Consider the following 26002-nt stretch of genomic DNA (forward strand, 5'->3'; position numbering starts at 1 on the left):
GCTCCCATCAACAGGTGGTGGTCACCTGTAGTGCTCCCATCAACAAGTGGTGGTCACCTGCAGTGCAATGTTGAGAAGAATATGAGACAGTAAATGCCAACAGTAATAATAATGATGTCTAGCACACCTTGAATGCTAAGCACTATTTTAACAGCTTTAAGAGGAATTATTGCATTATTGAACTCTCAAATAGACCTAGCAGATGAAGCAATGCTATCACCGACATTCTAGAGAGGAGAAAATCAAGTCACAGTAACCTCTGTGATGACTATACCCAAGTTTGGGACCAGGAGCCTCAGCCCCAGAGCATCACCACTGTTTTAGATCCTCCAATCAGGTTGCCAGACTTAGCCAATAGCTGCAGCACACCAGCAAAATTTGGAGTTCAGATAAGCAATGATTGTTAGCATAGATGTGCTTATCCTTCATACCTTTGAAGGATGTAATAGCACGGTGGGGGGGGGGGAGACTTCAGATGTTCAAATTCATCATCTAAATGACATTGATGTTCACAAAACCAGCACATATTGTCCTTTTTTTTTTTTTTTTAAGTAACCTCTTCCCAGAAGCTAAATAATGAAGCAACTAAATCAGGGACTTGGCACTCACACATGCAATGTCGTATGTAAGATAAACACCATGTAAATAGTTACTAGGCGGTATCTTCAAAGAAATGATGCTAGGAAAAGTAACTGCGCATAGTCAATACAGACACGATCCTACACATACAGCAAGCATGTTTAATCCAGTTGGTGGGCTCCACAGATGCAGACACTGTAAGTACAGAGGGCTGACTATGTATTCCCAATATTGCATGGGGTATCATTGCCCGTCTGACATTCAAATTTCATTGGGTGCTCTGTACGTCACATCCCTACACCTGAAAGACGAGGGAATAGCAAGTCATTTAATTTATTTGTAGGCATTTACTTTATTTACACGCATACCTTTTCCTGACTTCTTTTTCCACAACCAGCTTATGAGCTTTCCTCTAGTTCGATGTCAGGGAACTGTCACCAAAATATAAAGCCAATCCACCATTTCTGCACAGCCTGGGAGCTATGGATAACTGTGCTCTATATTCAATGTCTGAAACAACCAAAGAAATGCAATATTCTGTGACATACTAAAATTTATGAAATCTGGCTGGGTATAGTAGCAGCTGCATATAATCCCAGAATTCAGAAGGTGGGGAGTTATGATTTCTGAGGCCAGCTGCGGTTACACAGTAAAACCCTCTCCTAAAAATATTATACGGAATTTCATTTTCTGTTACTGTGAATAAAGTTTTATTGAAACGTAGCCAAGATCACTTGTTTATGTATAGTCTATAGTTTCCTTCATACAATAATAACCACGAAACAGATTGGATAAAGACTGCATGGTCCACAAGTGTTCACTATTTCATTTCTGGCCTTTTGCAGAAAAAGCTGGCCAATGCTTTTTTGAGACAAGTTTTCAATGACAACTTGGAAAACGACACTAAAGAAATTTAAGTTTCTAGAACAGTGTGACAGAACTCCTTTGCTTTCTTCTGCAGTAAAATTAGTTCTTTCAGCTGGGCGTGGTGGCACACGCCTTTGATCCCAGCACTTGGGAGACAGAGGCAGGTGGATTTCTGAGTTCGAGGCCAGCCTGGTCTACAGAGTGAGTTCCAGGACAGTCAGGGCTACATAGAGAAACCCAGTCTCGGAAAAAAAAAATTTAGTTCTTTCTACACCAGTTGGCCTAGATATCTACTAGGGGTCAAACAGTCTTACTAAGTTTGAACTTAGACCTTCAGACACATTTTCTTGGAGAACTTGTGATCCAAAGTTCTATCAGTCCTGGTTTCAAAGTAACTTATACAACTGAGCACGTAGAACAAGGTCCAGCACACAGAGCTGCCCTCCACCGGTCAGAACCCTTCCTTCCAGCATCCTCTTGCCTCGCCACCTGGAACCCCTGACTAGCAAAACTGTTTGATTGTTCTTTATCGTTTTCAGAGACATGGGCCCTCAAATACATTGTACCACTTGGTCAGGGATGTCAAAAAGGTAAGAATCCTCTAGACCGCAGGTCGGAGGCCCTGTCCTGAGTGCTTCCTGTGAGAGACTATGACTGTTCTGCATGAGCTGCCCTGCCCTGTTTCCACCTCCCTGCCGGCCCCCTCCATTGCAGAGTGATGTATGTGCATCTGCTTTGTAGCTCGGACAGCTCTGCTGACAGCGCCGCTATGGTCCTTCCTCCAGTCGCCATGGTTTTAGATGCTCTCGTTGAATGTAATGCTTTTCTGTAGCGAATTCTAGGCTTTCCCCCATGCCAATGTGGATTTATGCCGTTACCTGTATCTGTTGGGGAATCAGTTCCCATAATACCTTTCCACAATAAGTACATTCCTGCTGGCTCCTGGCAACATCGTAACAGCCTTCATATATATATATATATATATATATATATATATATATATATATATATATATATATATATATATGTATATATAGTGAGAATACCCAAGAATAGGTGAATCCTCTCAACGTCCCATTCTCCTAACATTTTATTTTTCCAAAGTATATTTTATGCCAATCTATTCATTGGATTCTTTATAAAACTGGCATATACAAGTGAGTTGTTCAGTTTACAGAGGACAATGAAGGGTAAGGAAGTAATGACTATTTTCAGTGATTGGTCGCATGCTAACACCACCACCAATCCTTTATCGAGGAAAAGCAGCATTGACCGAGGCTTACCCACGATGAGATACGCAGCATTGTTACACAGGCTTTCTACACACCCAAATTCATTTACTCTACACCCAGATTCATTTACTCTACACCCAGATTCATTTACTCTTCACAAAAAAACTGAGGCAGAATTACAATTTCTTTATATTCTTGCACAATATTCCAACTTAAAAATTGAACGTGCTAAGGTTACATTTGACCTGAGCATGGGCTTGCTCCCTTACCCCAAACAGTCTCTTTTAAGGGTAGCTTGGCTTCAGAACCTTTAACTCCAAAGAACAAAACAGAAATTGTAGACCTTCAGCACCTCATGGGAGTGCTGCAGCCATACACCAGGACCCAAGGACTGGATCAGCAGGCCAGTCTTCCGTGGCAGTGGTTCCTGAGAGGGAGGACCACGGGGTCAGAAAAAGTAGACTCAGGAGATAACACGCAAGCTATATCATATGCCAAGCAAGCTTATCAAGTACAGCATCTTATATACAGTCTGCAGAGAGGAAAAATGAGATAGAGTCAGGAGAAAACTGTCCCACAGTCGGACAAAGTCAGCAAGAAGCTAGTCAAGCAATGTTACCCAAAGGGAATGCAGGATATTTCAAGGGCAGCCTTGGCTGATCACTGAAGCTCTTCGAGGAGGGTTAAGGAGGGGGTTTTCCCAGAATTAGAAACCTCAGTTGTCCCAGGGCCTCGGATCCAGGTTAGGACTGGCCTTGCCAAGCATGTTTCTGGTTTTAGACAAGGAAATAAATTCCTCCTCAATATATCAGGGTCTTGGTGAAATCCCTGCACTAACTCTCAACTGAGGATCAGAAGTACCTGACAAGGCCATCGTCTCCTATCAAGTCTCGACTAGAATTGACCCTTAGTGAACTATTAGCAACTTTTGATATTTTCTTCAAAATGTCAGAGGCTCTGGGAACTGCTTATAGCTGGACTATTTTGACCTGCTGGACCTTTGTTAAGAATGAATAAAGGATACAAGAACAAAAACAAAATCAGCATTCTCCCTCGCTACCACAGACCTTTCTTCCATCTCTGCACAACCACACTGAAGGAGCGTCTCGATTTGTGGGCAAAGTCTGTAACTCTTGGAATCAAGGAAGCACAACCTGTGCCGCTTGCTTACCCAACTCTCTCACGGCTCTCCTGAGTGAGACCCCAGCTCTCCTGAGTCTGGCCCATCCCAGGCCACAGTAGCATCTGTGCCTTCAGAAAAAATCCATTTCCCTCACACATTCTCCCTTTTGCTTAATTTGTCTTGGCTTCAATGTTTCTGGGACCTAATCTCAGATGGTGAGGGTTCCACATATTCAACATACTCTTTGATAAGCTTTTGACTCTCGTGTCCAATAAATTATTTTGAGCATTTCTAAAATGATAAATACAGTACCATTTCCTCAGCTCGTCCTAGTCTGTGTCCAGCTAGAATGTGGGGCTTTCTGATCATTTGTCTGTGCTTTGAGTCCCAGACACCAGCCAACCTAAGCCTTGAAACAAGTCCCTTATCCACGTTCCCTGTCCCCTCCCTCAGCAGTAAGGTCCTGCCTGATTTTTCATGGGGATTTTGGAGTTGGAGTTCTTTGAGTATAAATGACCGAGATGTCTCAGATTAGCTTCCCCATCGAATTCCGCTGTGCAAGGCTGCTATCCTGGAGCTGCCTCTTGCATTTGCTCACATCACAAGTCTTATTGGAAGACAGGCGGGGTATCCTTGGGGTACTTTCTTCCCCCTTTTAAAGCTTCTTAGCTGTGAATATACCTTGAGAACAATGGAGATTAGTAAGAAAGAAAAGGGTGGTGAAAACATTGGGGGAAGGACTATTCGCTAAGAGCAGTCCTTTAAGGGCAGCAGAAATAATCCAGCAAGAAGAAGGTTATGTGAGGACCCATTTACTTGCTGATTTAGGAACGGGAAGAGGTGACTTTAAAACTCACCCAACAGTCCTGAGCTGGCTTAGAAACAGCCTCACCTTTTATTCAAAAAGAGGCCACTAGTAAGATGAAGGCAGAGACAAAGCCTGCGTTTAGTTTTTTTGTTTGTTTGTTTGTTTTTTCTGGAATAAAAGTAGAAACAGGAAATGAAGACTCATCTCTCTGATAAGGTCTGGCTGGCTACTGAAGGGAACCCTCAGAGGAACCAACCGTGTGGACAGTTTATGTCCATGGGTGACATGAGCTGGAAATGAGGGAAAGGGAGAGAAAGAAATTAACATCTGGACACAAACTTTTCCTATGGTCCCATGTGACCAGGAGTGTTTCTAATTTAGGCCAAGTAGTTACTCAGGGGATTCGAAATCTAGGTTAAAAATGCTAAGAATATTTTAGGACATTTGATTTCAAAATTAAAGAATATAATGATCATTAATAAGTGTCTCTTCCTGCACATATAGATTGTGTGTGTGTATATATATATATATATATATGTATGTATATATATACATATACATATATGTACATATACATATATATATAATTATATATATGTATATGTACATATATATAATTCTGTGAAAGTTTCAACCTGTAGTCATAATATAATATAAATAATATATGGACACAAACATGTTCATGAGTTAGAAACACAGTTCTGGATCCATATAGTATATATGGTATTTAAATATAGCATTTAGTGATATGTCTTTAAATTAAATGCAAATGATGCCTACAAACCCAAGAATACATTTCATAATTATCAAACCACCATCAGGCAAACAGAAAGTCATCTCTATGTCCAGCTGCTCTTTGGAACCAACAGAATGAATGATGAGAGATGTTTCCAAGCTACTCTCAAGATCTCACATTACTTTATATCTAGAGAACCGTCTAGAAGCAACGTGGTAAAGAATCGCTACTCTGCACCCACCAGAAGTTTGAACTGATATAACCCAAACCAATTCTATGAAGCAGTTTCATGCATAAATCCATTGACTATATTCATGCTTTCCTATTAAACTAGTGGCTTAAGTCTGTCTGCACTTCTGTAAGATATAATCTGCTATTTTAGTAGCTGTCTGCTCAATCTGTGGCTCCGGGTGTTTTAAATAGTAGTTTCTCGTTTTTCAATTAAACATACTAATACTTCAGATTATCTGTGCTAGCCTTCACCGCCAGAGGAGGGTTACTTGAATATCATACAGAGGCCATGGTGTAATAAAGATGATTTAAACTTCCTTTATATAGGAACTAAGACCTAGTTTTGTTGAATACAAGAGAGAGGGATAGAGAAGGGGGAAGGAAGGGAAAAAGGAAGGAAGGAAGGCAGGAAGGCAGGAAGGCAAGAAGGCAGGAAGGCAGGAAGGCAGGAAGGCAGGAAGGCAGGAAGGCAGGAAGGCAGGAAGGCAGGAAGGCAGGAAGGCAGGAAGGCAGGAAGGCAGGANAGGAAGGAAGGAAGGAAGGAAGGAAGGAAGGAAGGAAGGAAGGAAGGAAGAGTGTTTTTTAACTTTGGGTAAGGAGAGGAGATTTTCATAAGCCCATATACTAAATTATTGTAAATATACAGGGACATTTTTATTTTTAAAATAATCCATGGCCTGGTTTTTTACTTTGCTAGTCTACAAAACCATGGGTACCCTCCTTTCTTCCCCTGAGTACTCCCCAGACTGACCCCTACCTAGTGACTGTTTTCCTCCCAGCAAGCCTGTCCCCCACTCGCCTTTCGTGAACCTGAAAAAGCAGCAATTATTTAAGACTTTCCACAACCCAAGGCTTGTTATAAGTTTCAAAGGAAAAAAAAAAAAAAAAAAAGAATTTGCATCCCTAAGCAGTTGAAGTCTGACACCTAAAGACAGTTCACGTTGAAGAGCAGATGCAGCCTGTGTGTTTGGACTGCTCTCTAAGACATCTTCAAGCATGGCATGACTTAGATCCTACCTTTGAGAAATGGTTCGTAGCATGAAGACAACATTTTCAAGTTGTCAACCTGCCTCCCAACCCTCTCTATGAAATCATTTGAATCTCGGGACTTACCCTGTATTGTTCAGGCATGAGATGGGGAATCATTCGCGAGTCTTTGCCCATTACCAAAGTCATGACCAACAGGGTGGGGAGAGGCCTAGGAACAGCAGATAGAATAAGAATGACTCTGGGGTCAATTTTTAGAATTCCATTTTGGAAAGACCTAAAGTAAAGGAAGACTCCTGCAGAAAGCTGTTGTCACTACAAGGATGAACAAGCAGGGTGCCACCCACTCTCTCTGTCTCCTTCCCAGCCGGTGAAGGAAAAACACAGATCCAACCCTGCCAGTTTCTTAAACACACCCAGCCCCCCCACACCACCACCACCACCCCAGGACAACAACCCTGAACATTCCACACAGGGGTCTCTGACCAATTGCCATTGGTAATTAGAAAATAAAAGTAGTGGATGGGTGCTAGTTAACAGTTGGACTTTGTGAGGTACGTGGGACCTGAGGAGGTGGTCCATGTCATCTGACTTTAGAACATAAAGTGCGGTACAGAAAACGATCCAGGGTCACATGGGGTCGAGCTAACAGAGCCTAGCCCACTGCTGTTTGCCCTGGAGACTCATGTCTCCAGCCTTTCCTGACAGGAATACCTGCAAGCTCCCCTTCTGTCCAATAATGGCACCCTGTGCTAAGAAAGCCAGATGCTTCATGACCAGAGCACAGCAAACCAAGGCCATAGGCCTCATCTCGCACCAAGGCTGCCATTCCTTTTAGCCTACCCAGGACACAATTACCTCAGGGGGCCTAACTTAGGTCCAGTTTCATTTGTAGACTCTATTTCTCCTTTCCTAAAATGGTTTCATTCTTCTAGCAAGAAACACAGAGGTACAGAAACCGATACTGTCAGCCTTGCAGGCAGACCTCAAACATGTTTAAGTCAACGTTCCTTCTTCGTGATGTTACAAACAAGAGCAGCTTCTCTCCAGTCCTTCTGGAGAGGACTCCCTGTATCCTTAGATCTCCCTCTATCCCTCACCAGGACAGGGAGTCAATGCTGGTGAGGTGAGGAGCCCTCACTGGCTTCTGTTAGGTGGGCATTATTGCCTTGCTGTCAAACAGAATGCAAGCCACTTCCTTTGCCCCATAGAACCCAAAGTAAAATAAAATAAAATAACAACCTTCTTCTGTCTCAAACTTAATATCCGGTAATGCTTCTGACATGGGAAAGCTTACCATCTTCCTTGGCAGTATGCATCAACAATTACCCTTCATGAAGTAAAGTTTCTGTTTCAAACACCTTATCTGCTCTTAACTTTCTATTTCTTTAAATTTTACTATTGCCACTTTTCTCACAGTCCTTATATTTTAAAGACTCATCAAATTTATAAGCAATACCACTCAGCATTGGCTGTAAGACAGTACCAGTGGGTCATTCGTAGAATGTAAATGGTTGCTCACACCTGAGTTTCCCACAGTAACAGTAACGTACATAAGCATTACAGATTGCAAAAAGGACAGAGGGTGTCAAAGGCCTTTCTTCAAAGAACAATTAAGCTAATGAAATGAATTTCTGAGTGAGATATGGTGAACCAACATCAAGATCTGGCTCACTTTAGATCCCAACACGAACTTGAGGCGCTAGCAACTAGAGCTGCAGAAGCCAGTAGATACATGGACAGCAGAGGGATGTAGGAGCCAGCAGTGAAATCTTATGCTCAAACCAGTTCTTACAAGGCTGTTCCTCCACACGTCCACACCAAGAACTGCCACTGAGTTCCAGATACAGTGGCCCACACCGTTTGAATTCCAGATACAGTGGCCCACACCGTTTCTGTCACGTTTTCCAGTGAGCTGGGGCTATCCCAACCAGAGGTGATAAAGAGGGTACCTACTTGATTCTGTTACTGAGAATATAACGCAAAGGGCCCAGGCACAAGCACAGGCTGAATCCCAAACACATCACTAATTTCATTGTTAAACTGATACATATTTCAACAACAGAAATTCCAGGAACCAACCACACCCCACATATTATAAAAGGCAAAGAAAAATATAAAGATAAAAATAATCAGGAAAAAATCTAAAACTATAGGTTTAATGAAACCTCCTTTAACCAATTAAATTAATTTCCCACCAACAGAGATCCTCATATCACACTCTAGAGGTCCTTAAGTAGACTGCCATTGTCACCTGAGCCTTAAGTAGGAAAAGATGTTCCACAAATTCAGGCTTTTATCAAAAGTCACCCAGAGATGGTAATGAAGCACACGGAGGCCCAACACACTGAAATAGGCAGAATACAGTCCATACCTCTACATGGTCACCAAATTCCCCACTGGCAGAGGAGGCTGACCTGCATCCTGAATTCAGCCAGACAATAAGAGCTGCCAGCCACCTATGCCTTCTGGAATTCATTGTGCATTCCGTTTTCCTTGACCTTAAGAGAGCCAAGATTTTCTTTAAGCTCAAAGTTTCTTTTAGCTCTTTTGAACTATCCATGAGAACAAGTCTCTATGTTTCACCCCTGGAGCCAGCACTTAGATAGATAGATAGATAGATAGATAGATAGATAGATAGATAGATAGATAGATAGAGATAGCACACTTTTGGGTCTTTAAGAGCTGCTACTCTCTGACTAGAGATGTGTTAAAATGCTCACCTAGCTGAGTGGTAATGGCCCACACCTTTAATCCCAGCAGTCTCAAGACAGAGGGGGGTGGATCTTGTGAGTTCGAGGCCAGCCTAGTCTACAGAATCAGTTCTAGGACAGCGAAGCCTTCACAGAGAAACCCTATCTCGAAAAAAAAAAAGGCATTATTAATTAATAATTAATTAGTTAAAATGCTTATCTAGTATGCACAAAATCCTAGGTTCCACTGTGTCCCCCTCCCAATAATACCAAGCTGCTCTGAAACAAAAGGTGACAAAATCACACAAATTTTGTGTAAGTTTTTTGTTCCAACGTTAGTATTTCTTCTGTTACACACACACACACACACACACACACACACACACACACACTCACACACACACACTTTAAGCACGAGGAATATTCCTCGGAATATGCACACAACTCCATTCTGACACTGTGAAATCCTGTCCCTGCTTCCTATTTTGGGGGAGTCGGAGAGCACCAGTGTATGTGACGGGCTAACAGAGGTCTTGTGTTACAGCAGACCTGATCTCTAAGTGGTCCCCGCCTAGGTAGTGACATTCATCTTCTGAGAGAAGTCTTCCTTTTGTGAGTGGGGAGAAGACAAAAGGCCTGCCTTCTGGGTCAGGGACAGAGAGGGCCCAGGAGCATCAGGGGACCCTGCATCTAGCAGCTGGGAATGATATAGCCCTTGCCTTGTCTAGCCTGTGTTTCTCTCTGCTACACTGGTGTTTTTTTCTCCCCAGCTGAAGACTTGAATAAATAATTTGATTTTCTGTTATTGCCGGCGATTACCGCATCTTCTTATTTAACTTATGTCTTCTTTCCAAGCGAGAGTATCCAGGTTTCGGTTGGATCTATTTTAAGGTGAATTAATTAACCAGCATAATAATACATTCATGTTTCTTTTTTCAATATATTTTTACTCTAAAATAGTTACAGAACACATGCCAATGAACCCATAGTAAACCACACCATCTTTTTGGGTTTGTCTGTTGTTCCCTTCCTCCCTCACAGGGAAACCTGCCCCCGGACTACAGAATCAGCCTGATAGACATTGGCCTGGTGATCGAGTACCTGATGGGCGGGGCTTACCGCTGCAACTACACGCGCAAGCGCTTTCGGACCCTCTACCACAATCTCTTTGGCCCCAAAAGGGTGAGCTTCTGGCTTGTTCTTAGGCTATTTGGGGAAGACTAGGAAGGAGAGATTTAAGGTATAACCCCTTGTCTCCAAGGGGAAAACAAGTTGAAAAACAGAAAATGCACCTCTCCTCCTTTTCCATCCAAACTATCGAAAATTGTTACTCAATTTAAAATACTGGCCAAACAAATTCTATCCTGTTTTCCTTGAGATGACAGTCACACTTTCATCATCCTAAAAATGTCTGTCTAGTGTTGCTGTCTAAGTAACCATAGTCTCTCTGCTAGTCTTTCCTTCAAATAAAAATGATCTTCCATTTTTGGGTTTGGGGGGAAGGGAGTTGTTTTGCTTTTTTATGCCTGCAATTCAATTCCAGAAAGAAAAAAAAAATCTGTGCTTTTTCTGGAGCCTCATTTGGTCGGTCTATGGCAAAAGTGGTCGAAGCGGGACAGCTTCATCTTATATCCCACAAGATCGTAATTGGGCATATTTAGAACATGTCCTTGTGGGTCAATTTAGCCAATGGTTACATTGTTTACATCTTGAGGACACTCTTAAGTGAAGATGTTTAGGATTTGTTATTATGTTGCTTGGTTGGTTTCTTTTGTGCCTAGCAGTGGGATCCAAGAACAGCATCCAAGCATCTCCATTGCCATTATTCCTGTGGCGCTGAGGCCTCCCCACAGCTTTGGGCTGCAGGTGCTTTCATAAACAGGGTAGAATCTCAAAGGCACATTGTTTCTACAAACATAGCATGGGCTTTACTTTCTGACCCAGGCTGGGGGGCCCTGAGATATGACATCCCTAGAGCTGCTGTCTCTGCTGGTAATGGGCATAATGCAATTTTTTTCTCTTTTAAATAATTTACATGATTTTCTTAGTATTGGGGGTATTGTGATTTTCCCTTTATTTTGTGTAGTTTATGTTTTCTGATTTTTTTTTAATTTTTAACAATGTTTTTCACTAATGAAAAGTATTTTGTGGTCTATTAGAAAACCAAGAGAGAGGTTAAAAAAAAAAAAAGTTGGAATGAAGACAAAAAATGTAGACGTCCTCATTTCAGAAGCCAAAAGAGAAAAGGAGGGAGACCAGCTCCAGGCTATTCCAACGTACATAATCGAATCACACTCGCAGGAACCGTCTGTCGGTTCACAATTCTGATAATTCTGATAATTCTTGTGTCCTCAGAAGCATCCAAAATGACACCCACTGTTTTGTTGCACTTAGAAACACAGATCCTGGCCCACAGGCTGTAATGTTGTTCTCCCCTTCGTCAATACAAAGCAAGCTCTATAATTCCCAAGTGACCTTCATTTGCGCCCATTTTACACGCTCCCAGCATGGCCAGGGAAGTTGATACCTGTGTACCGTACCATGGAGTCACTTCTGCCACTGTCAGCACCTGCACTGACTCATGATCCCTTGCTCTACTGCGCAGGACCGGAAGACAGCTAGAGCAAGCATCTAAACAAACCTTTTGAATCATACCCCCAGATAATAGAGGTTTTCCAGAGGTTTCAGAAATATCAGTTTGATCTGTTGATTGTTTCATTTTTCATCTGTCTTCTCTGCTAACACTGCTGTGACAAGACACCATGGGCTAAGGAGCATATAAGCAGCGTCAGTGTGTCTCTCGTGGCTCTAAGTCCAACCGCAGGTTCTGACAGATTGAGGATATATGTAAAGGGCCTGTTTTCTCCTTTCTGGCTGTGTCTTCACACGGGAAAAGGCAAACAAGCTCCCAATAGTCTTCTTGTTAAAGACACAAATTTCTTACGGGAGGTGTCTTTTGTAATGACCTAACACTATACTCCAAATTTCCGCCCCAATACCAATACCTTGTCAGCTAGAATTTCATCACATGATGGGCATGGGGAGGAGAACATTCGGACCATAATATTCTCTCAAGTGCTGAATGTCCTGGAGGTACCAATCAAGCAGGATGGTTCTAGGAAAGGGAGAGACAGTTTGGTCCACAAAAGTCATTAATAAGCCTTCAATTACATCTCTTTAGTTTTCTAATCCTCTGTGCTTCACCAAAATCCCAGCATCCTCAACTCTCCTAGAATTTCTAAAAATGTGTTCCTTTCATTGTGTTTACTTAGTGACATAAAAATTAATGCTGTATGGTACAGTAGAGTTCTTATATTATTTATTTGCATTTTAGTAGCATTCGTTTCTTACCTCAATGAAAACAAGATCTAACTTTGTTCACAACATTTTTTTAAACAGCCCAAAGCCTTGAAACTGCTGGGAATGGAGGTTAGTGTTTGCTCAAATTATTAGCGTCGATTATTCTTTCTCACATATTTAAAAGATATGAGTTCATTTTAAAAATAAGGCTTAGTGCATGAATCTAAAATGAGGAAATAAAGATTTTTTTTCCAAGTGCCATGGTGGCAGCTCACAGTAGCTTTTAAAATTCCACACTGAATTTATGTGAGCATTGTGGGGGGAAAAAAAAAACAAACAGAAGTAAATCCTGTGGTAAAGACTGACTTGAAAACCAAGTGTATAAACTCCACAGGCAAAATCAATTCTAGATCTTTGCAATGGCAACAAACCAAAAGAGTGCCACAGAAGCATCTAATAGGGATGCAGGATGTGAGTGTCTGTGTTCCCATCTTTGGCTCATTGTTTATTGTTGTTCTGTGAAAACACAAGTAGAGATTATCCTTGCTTTCTTCAGAAAATAAATAATAAACATGCCAGTGCTGTCCATCATGGAATAGAGACAGCCACACCTGTGGAAGGCGAAATGGACAAAAGTAAAGAAACAAACCAAAAAAGGAAGGAAATAAAATGGCCTTTGAAAATATGTTTTGGGATTTTTAAAGACAAAACTCTCATTATGTAGCCCAGCCTGGCCTCGAACCCACCATCCTCCTGCTGCTTAGAAAATGTCTCTTGTTTTTGTTTTGTTTTTGTTTTTGTTTTTTTTTAAGTATAGAGTAAACTGACATGTCCGTACCTGAGTACGCATTTGCTAAGTCTTAATTAGCCCCTGAAGGAGCTTGTGAGTCTCTTTAGGATCAGAGCTGGGCTGGTTCATTTCAGTGTGGTTCTAGCCCGTGGAAGGTATGCATAGCGTGGGTCCTGCACTAGTCGGATTCACTTCAGACTCAGCCTGTATGTGTCTCTCTACGACTGCAGGATGATATTCCCTTGAGGAGAGGACGGAAAACAACTAAGAAACGTGAGGAAGAGGTGGACATCGACTTGGATGACCCTGAGATCAACCACTTTCCATTCCCCTTCCATGAGCTGATGGTGTGGGCCGTCCTCATGAAGAGACAGAAGATGGCCCTGTTCTTCTGGCAACACGGAGAGGAGGCCATGGCCAAAGCCCTGGTGGCCTGCAAGCTCTGCAAGGCCATGGCTCACGAGGCTTCTGAGAATGACATGGTTGATGACATTTCCCAGGAGCTGAACCACAACTCCAGGTTGGCCAGCCAGGACATGAGGAGGGTTGGGGGGGAGAGGGAAAAGTAGACTCCAAATTCGAGAAGCTCTGGGCTTCATAAAACTTCATACTGTAACAGAGTCACCTCACTAGGACACACAGAGGGTAGGCATGAGTAATTTACCCTTATGGTGCACAGTGCTGCCTAGAGGTGTGGAGACATTACACAGACTTGGTTCATCCTCTCCTGTGCCCTCACGCAACAGGTCACATCACCATGCATTTCATCCCACTGAGGAAATTATCTCAGAAAACTTAGGGAACTTGGCCAAGTTCATACATGGTTGGCAAGAACCGGCTTTGAACTTGAAGTCTGTCTTATTTAAGAAGACATGCTACACCTAGTCATTGGTGGATTGTTCTGCCTCTTCCTTGACACACCCTGAATTGGGGGCCTTGAGTGCAGGAGTCCAGCTTTAACTGACATCTTCAGTTCTGGACATGGTATCTGTCACAGAAAGAATGCTTAAAGGATGTTGGCTGGATGGGCTTATGAGTAGAGTAGACCTTACACGAAACAGCTACCCCACACAGCAAGCTGCCTTCTATACTTGAACAGTGGGGCCCCAACTCTGTTCATGGCCATCTCCCTCCACGTTGACCTGACAGTGCCTCCTGAACATTGTCTTTCAGGGACTTTGGCCAGCTGGCTGTGGAGCTCCTGGACCAGTCCTACAAACAGGATGAGCAGCTGGCCATGAAGCTGCTGACGTATGAGCTGAAGAACTGGAGTAATGCCACATGCCTGCAGCTGGCTGTGGCTGCCAAGCACCGTGACTTCATTGCACACACGTGCAGCCAGATGTTACTTACGGACATGTGGATGGGACGGCTCCGGATGAGAAAGAACTCAGGCCTCAAGGTCAGCATACCCAAAAGGGATCCGTTACCATAGAATCCAAGGGTTAGTTGTGGTTTTCCAAGGAAATCTGTGGTGGGTCTAGGGGTTGTCTTCTGTTGGGAGGTGGTGTTAACCCACCGCTATTCACTAGGATCTCCCTAGAGATGTGATTTTCATTTAGAGTCATGAGGTCTGTCACATGTGAGAAAGCAAGCTACATACATATGCTCTAGTTATTGACTTAATGATTTTTCTGCCTCTATCTGCACATGCCTTGGATTGGGAGTCTTGAGGGCTGATCTCAAGGCTTACCAAAACAAACTCTTCTCTCAGATTCCAAAATGCAGAGAACACACAGATCCCATAGGGGCCACCGTATGCTCTGACATACCTCTGCTGCCACAGGACTCTCACCTAAGCCATCCTTCAGTGCCCTAGAAGGTCTGGTCCCACCCAGGCTGGCTTTGCATTGTGTCATATCATAGAGGCATGGGCTCTATAGTATGTGCTTACGATATTTAAGATAAAATTGAGATAGATTTGTTTATCAAGACATGATTCACTTTTTCCAAAAATGAAACACAAACATTTCAAAAAAAATGTTTGCAAATCAAACCCAGAACCTCACATGTGACAGTGAGCTTCATCCCTAGTCTCTGCTCTGTTCTCAAATGAAGAAACGAAAGTCCCAGACCAGTTTGCACAACCTCAGCCCAGAATGAAAATTCAGTTAAGGAGAAACAAGAAGGATGCATCTAATCAATTGTTTGTAGTATTGAAGAGATGATAAAGGGACTTGTTCTTAAGAACGAAAAGTTGGGTTGTAGACTTTGCCACATTTGTTTGTAGTTTCTCAGAGGATCTCAGGGCCCCACACAAGCCGGGCAAGTTCTCTACCTTTGAGCTACACACTCAGCCCAGTGTTTGCTTCTTCTAATCCTTTTTGAATGATCTTCAAGGAAAACATTAAAATGAAAAGATTAAAGGGGGAAATGGATATAAATGATCAAGAGAAGATGGGAGAGTGATGGTTTCCGTTCATTTTTCTGATGGCAGCCTTTAATTACATGTATATTTAAGATAACAACATGGTGCCTTAACATACACAGAGTATGTATAACCACCAGAGTCAAGCAAATCGGCATATTCATCATCTTGCAGTCACCCATTTTGTGCATGTCGTAAGATTGGCTAAAATATACTCCCTTAACAAGTTGTGAGCATGGAGTATGATGTCATGACCATGTTGCTCTTGATATGCATAAGCTCTCTTGACATACTGCATCCGACCCTCTCTGACTGCACTTTTACTGGATCAACACTGTCTGCCATACTCTACCTTTCTTGTGGGCTCTTGGTCCAAGGTTACAAGAAGGTCTCTATGAAGTGGGTCAGGTACTACATCCCAGAATCACGCTGCTGGTAGTGACCTAATCTGGCCTCAGGTGGAGAGCCGAGCCATTTCTCAGCTCTGAGGACAGGGCATTACACCCTATAAAGATTGCCAGCATGCCATTTGAGCTTCCCAAAACACCTATAATTCAGAGTCATTTCTCCCCCCCCCTCTTTTTTTAAGTTCCCATGAATATTTCAAGGCCTGGCTATCCATGATATTCACTGACCCTTCAGGATCTAAGTCCCTCCCCTCAGTGCATGTCTTCAAGGAGGCTCATCCTTGGGAACCTTGTGCACTGGGGCCATTTTAGAATTGAGAGAAGAAGAAGCAGTCGCTGTTCTTTGATAATGGCGGAGAGAGCTCTGCCATGAGAAAGGTCTATACAATGAGCATCCTGACACTGAGACTCACATACAGTGTTTACACATGAAAGCAATGCAGCGCTGGTCTTCCTGGGGCTTCTGTGCAAGAAGAACAGCAATTCTTGATGAATACTGAGATCTCCGGGGGGGGGGGGATTCTGTTGTATATTAGCTAATGCCAGCAGAATGTTGTACAGTAGATAAAATGATTCTCTGTATGTGCCTTCAAGGTCAATTTAGAAAGCATTTCTTTATGGAACTCATCAGCTAACATATCAACTCTACTTGATACATTCACAAATAAACACCAGTACATGTGTATGAAGTGACTTTCACAAAGCCAAGTGCTGTTTAATAACTAAATGGAAATCTTATGTTTTTCCACCTTGGATAAACTCCCTTTACTCAGTTTTCCCCAAGAAAGTAAGAATTAGTAGGTTAAGATTTATCGTAGATGGGCCAAAAATATATATATCCTTTTATCATGTGCTTAAATTTCCAAATATCCACATCCCTGTACTGTAAATACAACCCCTGTGCATGTGCATGTGTGTGCACAAACACACACACATAGGCCACATCCCAGCTTTCTGATTCTAAGCAACCACCCTAATCTTAATCCTTTAAATGTGATTATTATTATTATCATTATTATTACTTTAGGTAATTCTGGGAATTCTACTTCCTCCTTCAATTCTCAGCTTGGAGTTCAAGAACAAAGATGACATGCCCTATATGACTCAGGCCCAGGAGATTCATCTCCAAGAGAAGGAGCCGGAGGAGCCAGAGAAGCCCACAAAGGAAAAAGATGAAGAGGACATGGAGCTAACAGTAAGGAAACGCTTATGCAGTTTTCCTCCCTGGGGAGGAAACTTTTGATATGGCTGGGATTTAATAATGCTTGAGAGCAGATAAGGGTTCCCCAGCCCCCTGCCAGATATAACCTTATAAGTGTTGAGACTACAATATCATGAGTCACCTTTTGTGCACAAACAGTACTTCTCTAGGATCCAACTGTATGGAAAGTCTTTCTGCCAATGGTGCCAGAAAAAAACAGAGCAATGAGATGCAAAGCCAGACAGCCTCAATTCTCCGGGTGAGCATCTATTTGTAAACATGATGCCATGACTAGCAGTCTTAACACACAAGAATGAGAGAGACGCCAGGCGCTGTGAGCAGCCAGCTTGGCTGAGCTGGCAACATTCTGCTGGTCAGAAGCTAAGCCCGTATCTGTCTTCAGGGTCGAAGTCACAAAACCAGCACTAATTGAATTTTGAGGTTTGTATGGAAAGCTTTTATTAGCTTCCCAGTACAATTATAGAACACGGATGCTTTGTTCTGCAGAGAGAACAAGACAGCTATGCATGAAACCACTTTCCACAGCCCCCACCAGAGTGACATGACTGGCACTGGCTTGTGCCCAAAGGCTAAAAATAGCCTGCGCTATTAAAGGGACACACAGGGCTTCGTAGCTTGGGAGAGCTGCATCAAACAGCAACTGTATAAGGACAGGTCTGAGGCACCTCAACCTCCCTCATTGCTCCTGGCTACAGGAGTGATAACCCAGAAGGAGCTGTAAGAGGAGAAGATGAAAATTGGTTTGGTTCAGGTGACAAAAAAAAAAACTTTGCATGAGTCTTCTCCCTGGAACAGCCATGAGACAAGCTCCTCTTCCATATGCACAGCATGTCTTTCCAGAAAACTCCTTCCTAGGGATTTGGTAAGAGATGTGATCCTTCGTTTACTGGATGAAAAGCCAATTTTTGTTTCAGCTCCCAGATCTCTGTAAAAATCTATGTAGTCATATTAAAAAAAAAAAAAAAAAAAAAAAAAACCTGCCCTGGCCTGCCCTGCAATGGCAGCAGAGACTGTCTTCCCTGAAAATCATGTCATAATTTTGATCTCTGAACTCCTCAGATGAGAAATGATATTCTAATCATGGGTAGTGTAGATACTGAATTCTTGCTGGCTGTTTCAGCAAATAGGTAAAGAGTCAGAATCCTGCCCCTTCACCTACTTGCTGTGTGACCTTGAACACAATTTCATCTCTTCAAGAGTGGGAATATAGGTTTGTCTGCCTCCTGGGTGGTTATATGGCTTAAAGAGTAAACTACCTGGGCCATGATCATGATCATGATGTAAAATGGATGGATGGATGGATGGATGGATGGATGGATGGATGGATGGATGGATGGATACAGAGAGACAGACATAGATGGATACATAGATAGATGGATGCATAGATAGATAGATAGATAGATAGATAGATAGATAGATGATAGATAGATGATAGATAGATAGATAGATAGATAGATAGATAGATAGATAGATGATAGATAGATAGATAGATAGATAGATAGATNAGATAGATAGATGATAGATAGATAGATAGATAGATAGATAGATAGATAGATAGATATATAGATAGATAGAGGATGAATGGGTGGGTGAGTGGATAGCTAGATAGATAGACAGACAGACAGACAGACAGACAGACAGACAGACAGATGATAGAGAAACCACTTGGGCACATGGATGTAAACTTAGACTGACAACTAAACATTAATAAATGTTTGCTTATGGTGTTGAAACAGTGCTGCACACTCTATCCTCCCCGCCCCCCCCCACACACATACACACACACTACTCATGGGAACACATCATGCCTGTCAGGTAGACATTTTCCTACCTCACAGATTAAAAAGCAAAGACTCAGAGATTAAACTGCTCACATTTACCCAGCTGGTTAGTTGCAATATAGAATCCAGACAGGCATGCTCTATCAGCTGTTGTTATATACTTAACAACCTCTGCCAATTGTCAAAGGAGAGAATTATTTCTATTATCAGAAGGCCCTGCTCAGTGGATTTGGTTCACCACAGAGTAGAGAGCCTCCAAGGGACGCCAGGTGTCCCAGATCAAGTGAGGTGTGGCTCCCTCACAGGCAGGAATCCTGGGAGGAGAGCCCAGAAGCTGAATAGTATTTTTCTGAGGCTGGGTATAGAGAAGGGAACTTCCCTTGTCCTCTAAGAGCTTTAGGGACTTTGATCCTTTAGGAAGACACTGTAAAAGATGTCTCCCTAGTCCCAAAGCACCATGGACTTGCCAAGGAATAGATAGATCCCAGCACTGTTCACTGAGAACCTGAGTAGGAGGGGTGATGATAAGTAGAAACCTCACAGAGAAGAATAAGGTGGGGACTTGTGGGCTGCAGGCCTTCAGTGGGGTCAACATTGTCCTTGCAAGAGGACACTCTTTTCACTCTGATGGCAAAATCTGTTTTTGCTTCTCTGGTGAACATCTCACCCTAGACAGGATTGGATAAAGGCCCTGTTGACAAACCTGTTTCCCTCATAGGTCTGATATTTGAGCTTCTAGCAAAATGAAGACATCCTTTCTGAGACTAGGACTTCCAAAATGATACCTAAGACTATCCAGTCACTACTTGGCCCATGGTTGTAGCCTGTGGCAGCTTAATTTACATCAAAAGATCTTTCTCCTCATTGACACCTGTCTCAAATCTGCACTGGGCAAGCATATATTTGACCCTGTTGAAATCTCTTCCTCTACTAGAAAAATACTTTTTTTTGTTTTCTATTTTAAACTGTTTTTTAATGTTTCTTTTATACATACATGGCCCTGTTCAATTCTGCTTTAAGCAATGTCAAAGGAAAGGTTTGACCATGGGGAAAAGAAATCAATAGAATCAGTGATTTGGGCCACTAAGGCTGGAGCTGATGAAGCGGCAAGCCTGAAAGAGGCAGGACCTTACAAGTGTGCCCTCCTCTGTGCATGTATGAGTGATACAGGAAAAAGTGGAATGCAATGCGCTTGTTTTACCTACACAGCCAAATAAGTGTGCCAGCCTGAACTTAAGCCTATGACAGTCTCAGGGCATGCTGAGTCCAGGGCTTTGCTAGGAAAGCCACTGCCCCTAGAGTTTTCCACAAGATGTCACTCCCCAGGATATCTATAATAGTAATAACAATAATAATAATAATAATAATGTTCTTTACTTTCATTCCTTCATGTCCCCAAGTGGCACTGTGATACTGGGCATAGAAATAAGCAAGACAGGAAGAGAATAATTGTTACATAAATTCTAGGACAAACATCTCATACAGTCAGAGTCTCTTGAGGCCAGTGGCCAATGTTGATAGGATTTTCCTGTGCTTAACCCATCAGAATATTGATACAGTTCACTGATGAATGTGATAGCCATGTGAAACCTTCCTAACCATTAGCTCAAGGCACCTTTCTCGCCAGGATATACAAATGAATGGGAGTTTCTTCCCCAGAAATAAATAGACATAAATCACCTTTGAGTATCATACAGTTGAATGGACTGGCTATGACAAAAAGCGCTGAAATACTTGGAACGGATATCTGTATGTGTTGTGTCATGTGGCTGAAACCATGTAAGTGGCTGTCCTCAACGTCACTGCAAATTGCAATCACTGCTATAATTAAATCTCCTAACTTGAAACTCATGTGTCAAATACTGTGTCTTATCCCAAATCCTTATCAATTCTGAACTGTTAGAATGCCTTATCCTGTTCTCACATGTGAGTCTCGGAGGGGGGATAGGGGGGCAGGAGTGTGGCTCAGCGAGTAAGAGAACATGCTGTCAAAGCTTGAGGACCAGGGTTCAAACCCCAGACACACACAAAAAGCCAGCTGGGGTCACATGTACCAGTAATCCAGTGTCAGGAAGGGTAGGCAGAGACCTGAGGCTCACTGGGGTTTACTGACCACCAGGCCAACTCCAGATTCAGTGAGAGATCGTGCATCAAAGGGGATAAAGGGGAGAGTGATACAGAAGCACATAGACCTCTTCTGGCCTCTGCATGCTCATATGTGCATACATGAACATACATCACACGTTCACCACACTGCACAAAATAAGAGAAAGCAAAAAAAAAAAAATTCAATTTCCCCACATTGTACAACTAACCTTGTCTTACAACAATATTGGAGGAGTAAAGCCGTACTTTGTCCTGTTATAGACTCTCATGGCGTGCATACCTTTCTGGTGAGGGACTCTTCAAGCAAGATTATCTAAGAAGGTCCCAGTTAACTTTAATGACTACCTAGTAGCTTCTGAGTACTGTATTAGGTGACAGATGTGACTGCATAAGAAAGGACCATAGCTCAATGTATAGCTAAAGAAAGCAGTTCTCAGAGGAGTTAAAACAACCTCCCCGGGAGTCCACAAACTCATCTTGGAACTTACTCTCTTATCTAAGTCATCCAAGGCCTAGAAGCCTTCACTATTAGACTACCCAGCCATCTCTTTGACATCCCATTGCTTGCTACCCATTGCTACCCAGACAGGGTGTGTCTTCCTGGTCTCAGACTCTGCTGACTTTGCAGCAACTGATCCCCATCATTCATACGGCCACTGTTGTGATGACCAGCAGAGGCTTCCATGTGCATGAAGCTCTCCAGCTGCTCAGAGATGAGGACCATTGCAGATCAGATCGACCTCAAATCCTTCTCCTAGCCCACCTGGTTGCAGAGGGAGGCGCTGCACCCAGGAGTTGCTGTAAAATTGTTAACAGCAGTAACTCTGATCTTACAGGGTTTTAAATGGAGGGACCAATGCCCATGCTTTGATATGGGTAGAGATATTCCTACCCTAACTAAACTCCAGACACTTCATCTGACTTGCTACTTGCATACTTCTGCACTTTAGATATAAGATGAACTCTGATCCCATCTGTCTTTGACTGGAGAGTCACTGGCACGGGTATAGACAGAATTGAAATCCATACCTAACATGTCTCATATTACATATGCAACAAAAGTAACAGAATTGGGACAGACTCCCATAGCCTGGCCTTCCCAAGCACTGCTTATGATTCCTTTCAGAACTCGATGTGTAGTCTACTGCCTACCTTGACCAGAAGGTCTAGGTCATAAAAGAAAAGAAAGCTCAAGACATATCCCCCATGCCTTCCATTTTCAGCAGAAGAAACACACAGTTTATACTAACATAGTACAAACGCACACATGCCTTTATATGTCTGGGGTATTGGGCTTATACTCTTGGGTTCTGTGAGCTTTCAGGTGCCATGAGGATCTGTTCCCCATCTACAATATGGTCTCAAGAGCCCAGCCATGATGGTCTCTGTTCTCTCCCACTATAGGCAATGTTGGGGCGAAGCAATGGGGAATCATCCAGAAAGAAAGATGAAGAAGAAGTTCAAAGCAGGCACCGGCTAATCCCCGTGGGCCGAAAGATCTATGAGTTCTACAACGCGCCCATCGTGAAGTTCTGGTTCTACACTGTAAGCACTTTTCCTTCTCCCTTTCCAAGTGGCTCACCACCGGAGGCGGTGTCCCTGGTTCAGGCACCTGTGTGGTTTTCACCGAGCGGCATTTACGTGTCACATGTGCAAGCTCTGTGACCATGGTTTTCCAGTAGCTTCGCAAAGTTTGTGGACTTTGGTGGGCAGCTTCCATTCTCCTTGTGACAGAAGGTAAAGGGACTGACAGAGATGAGGAGTCATAGAAACAGATGTGAGATGCGTATGGGTTTAGCCCAACATGAAAACAGATGTCTTCTTTCAGAACCTCCTCCTTTGTTGAGATCTAGGACAGGGTGGCCATTGCAGGAGCCCATCCTGGGCTTTCAGGGAAGCCTTTGGTGAGTCAGGTTGAAGTCCAGTGTAGATGGAGCACCTCTAAAGGACAGACTGTCTGTAAGTCACAACTTCCAGTCTGTCACACTTTCTCACTCAGACACAACTAAACAGCACGCAGCTCAAAGCAAGAAAACCTCCAGTCCTGGCAAGCATCCTCCAGGAATCACACCCTACATACACTTCCTGCCTGCAGAGCCACGGGCTGTCCCTGAAGTGGCGTCTGCTGTGGTCGAAAGAGACATAGTTGGATTTTCTTTCTCCTTTCCAATGACATTTTCCAGTGGTTCTCAACCTTCCTGATGCTGTGGACCTTTAACACAGTTTCTCGCGTGGTGGTGGCCCCCAAACGTAAATTAATTTTGTTGCTGCTTCATTAGCTGCAGTCTTGCTACTGGTGTGAATTGTGATGTAAAAACCTGGCATTTCCGATGGGGTCCTGACCCACAGGTTAAGAACCGCTGAAGCTTAACGTGAACTGTTGGCCTAACCATCTCTAATTCTGTCCAGCCCACTAGAGTGACATAGATAAAGGACAATGTGTCTGTATTTTTAGATTCTCCCACAGCCAGCTGCAGAGCAGTCATTAGAATCAAGGACAGGATAATCTAGGTCCGAGCACAAGAAAAGCTCAAACAACCGTGTAAGTTGCTTCCTGTGCAGTCCAGCATGTTAATATTTAACACCGCCTAGAAAGAAAAACCTTACATCCTCAGCACTGGTGATATTTTTTGCTAGGATAAATCTTTGTCGTGCCGCAGCATCCCTGGTCTGCGCCCACCAGATGCCAGTAGCACACTCTGTCCTTTAAGAAGGACAGCCAAAATGTTTCCAAGCATTTGTAGGATTAAAAACTAACACTGATGAAAAGCTGTTGCTGTAAAGGATGATCTAAACAGAATGAGAGAATAAAAAAAAAACGCACATATTACATGTATATTCGTTTTTAATAAAACGAATATACAAATTCATAGAATAACAGACATTCAAAAGCCCAGCTTACATTTTTACAGTGCAGCAAAGCTGTGACTACAAATAGGTCCACCTGCGTCCCTCCTCCGTGCTGTGTATGTAACTCCATACACATTACTTAGCCATTCTGTCCCTCCCTTCTATAAGATATGGATAATAATACCACCTACTTTATGAAGATTAATGTGAAGTACATAAAGCACTTACAATAGTCTTTGGACCAGTAAGTACCGTGTGGGAGTAACTAGTATTCTAGTATTCTAGTTTAAGTCACATTTCAGAGAGGTAATCAGGGCCAGAGTCATCTGTCCACTCAGCACCACAAACATCACTTATTGAGCAGACTATGTTTAAGCAAGGTTCCAGATGCTTCCCAAATGACCTCCCTGAGGCTAACAGCAGCTCCATCAATAGAACATCTGTACCCTCCTTTTCATGCCCACATCTGCCCTTTTCCTTCTATGCCTCTGATTCAGTTGACACAACCAAAAATGGAATCAAAAACTATAGCCAGAAAGAAACTCTACTCCTATGGTCTACAAACTAAAGCTCTTTTTCTTTCTTTTTTTCTTTCATTTATTCTATAGTGCCATGCCTCAAATCCAGTGCCTGAGGCGTGTTAGGCAAGTGTTATACCACCAAGCTACAGCCCCAGCCTGGTTTTGTTTGTTTGTTTTGTTTTTTACCTTTAAAAAAAAAGATTGAAATAGCTTTAAAAATAATAGAATAGCTTGTGAAATTTAGAGCTCAAAAATTTCAGTGTTTATTATACCTGGCCACACACGTGCTAAAACAAAATAAAGTTAATTATGAGCACACACACAAAAACCAACAACAAACAAGCCCTCTTGGCCTACACAACCACCCTGTGGACTTTTGCAAATGTTAGCAGATTCCTGGTCCAAGCATAGGAGAAACTGATGGGAGGAATTGTGTAAAGAATTAAGCATCTCTTGGATGAACACTGGCCCCACTTCGCTTTCCAAGCCTTGGCTTCTTTCTTCATTGGTGCTCAACATTCCCACCATTTGAATTCCTTGATCCTCTTGGTCCCCACTGATTCAACTCAGACAATTTTTAGCTCCAATGCTTTTGCCTCACAAGTACCCTGGCCAGTGGCTCACAGCCTTGGCACCTCCATTACATGATCACTGGAATCACCCACTGCACTTTTGGTTTGAGGCTTTGTCTTTGTCTGTGCCACAGTTGTACCTGGACGTGTGTCAAGATATAATGGTGGTGTCAGGGGTACCGTTGATTCACATTAAAAGTCTACTCAAGCTATAAAATGAAGGAAAGAGCCTATTGGTAGATAAGGCAACATCTCTCTGGTTCCACATCTCATATCTCCTAGCCAGGCTGTGGCTTCTGCCACCAAAGTTGCCTTTACAGCCCCGAGGTCACCCAAGGTCCTCAGCTCCTCAAATCTGCAGGCCTTCCTACCCACAGTCTGTCCTGTACTTTGCCACATGACCCATCAAGGCATGCAGATTGGGATCAGCTCACTCTGGGTTCCCACCCACAGCCCCTGAGGCCAGTCAGGGCCTTGCTCATCTGGGAGCATGGCCTACAGGAGGTTTCGCTCAACTGCCATTCCCCTTGGGGTAAATTTTCTTATGCAAGAGCGCCACAAATTCCTTCCTTCCCACGTTGACATCACTGAATCTTTCAGGAACAGACTCCAAGCCTTGGCCCCGAGGAGTGTAACTCATAACTAGCATTTCAGCAAGTCACATCAGGACTCAAACTCCAGATGCTGGAGCCTCAGGAGGATTTGATCCACTCTGGTACACAACAGGCCACACACCCCAGGCCTTCCCATAAACTGCTTTATTTTCTCTTGTTTTATTTCAAAGAAGCAGAAAGCAAACTCAAATATTCCAACCATGGTAGGACAAGAT

General features: G+C 43.0%; 1 protein-coding gene across 42 annotated transcripts in view; it reads left to right on the top strand.

Moving 5' to 3' along the window:
- Trpm3 (transient receptor potential cation channel subfamily M member 3) overlaps positions 1–26002 on the top strand; it is a 533889-nt gene that overhangs the window by 427410 nt on the left and 80477 nt on the right. For 16 of the 42 annotated variants that reach the window (XM_029472394.1, XM_029472404.1, XM_029472405.1 and 13 more), the window contains 8 exons: positions 1986–2036; positions 10112–10147; positions 10298–10438; positions 12656–12685; positions 13577–13866; positions 14520–14748; positions 17149–17316; positions 22635–22775. In XM_029472394.1, coding sequence (XP_029328254.1) covers positions 1986–2036; positions 10112–10147; positions 10298–10438; positions 12656–12685; positions 13577–13866; positions 14520–14748; positions 17149–17316; positions 22635–22775 — 1086 coding nt within the window. Of the gene's footprint in view, positions 1–1985; positions 2037–10111; positions 10148–10297; positions 10439–12655; positions 12686–13576; positions 13867–14519; positions 14749–17148; positions 17317–22634; positions 22776–26002 lie in introns of those variants that run through there. The other 26 variants (XM_029472396.1, XM_021152581.2, XM_021152586.2 and 23 more) reach the window with 5 other exon arrangements.

The sequence above is a fragment of the Mus caroli genome, chromosome 19, assembly GCF_900094665.2.
Source record: "Mus caroli chromosome 19, CAROLI_EIJ_v1.1, whole genome shotgun sequence".
Classification (NCBI taxonomy): Eukaryota; Metazoa; Chordata; class Mammalia; order Rodentia; family Muridae; genus Mus; species Mus caroli.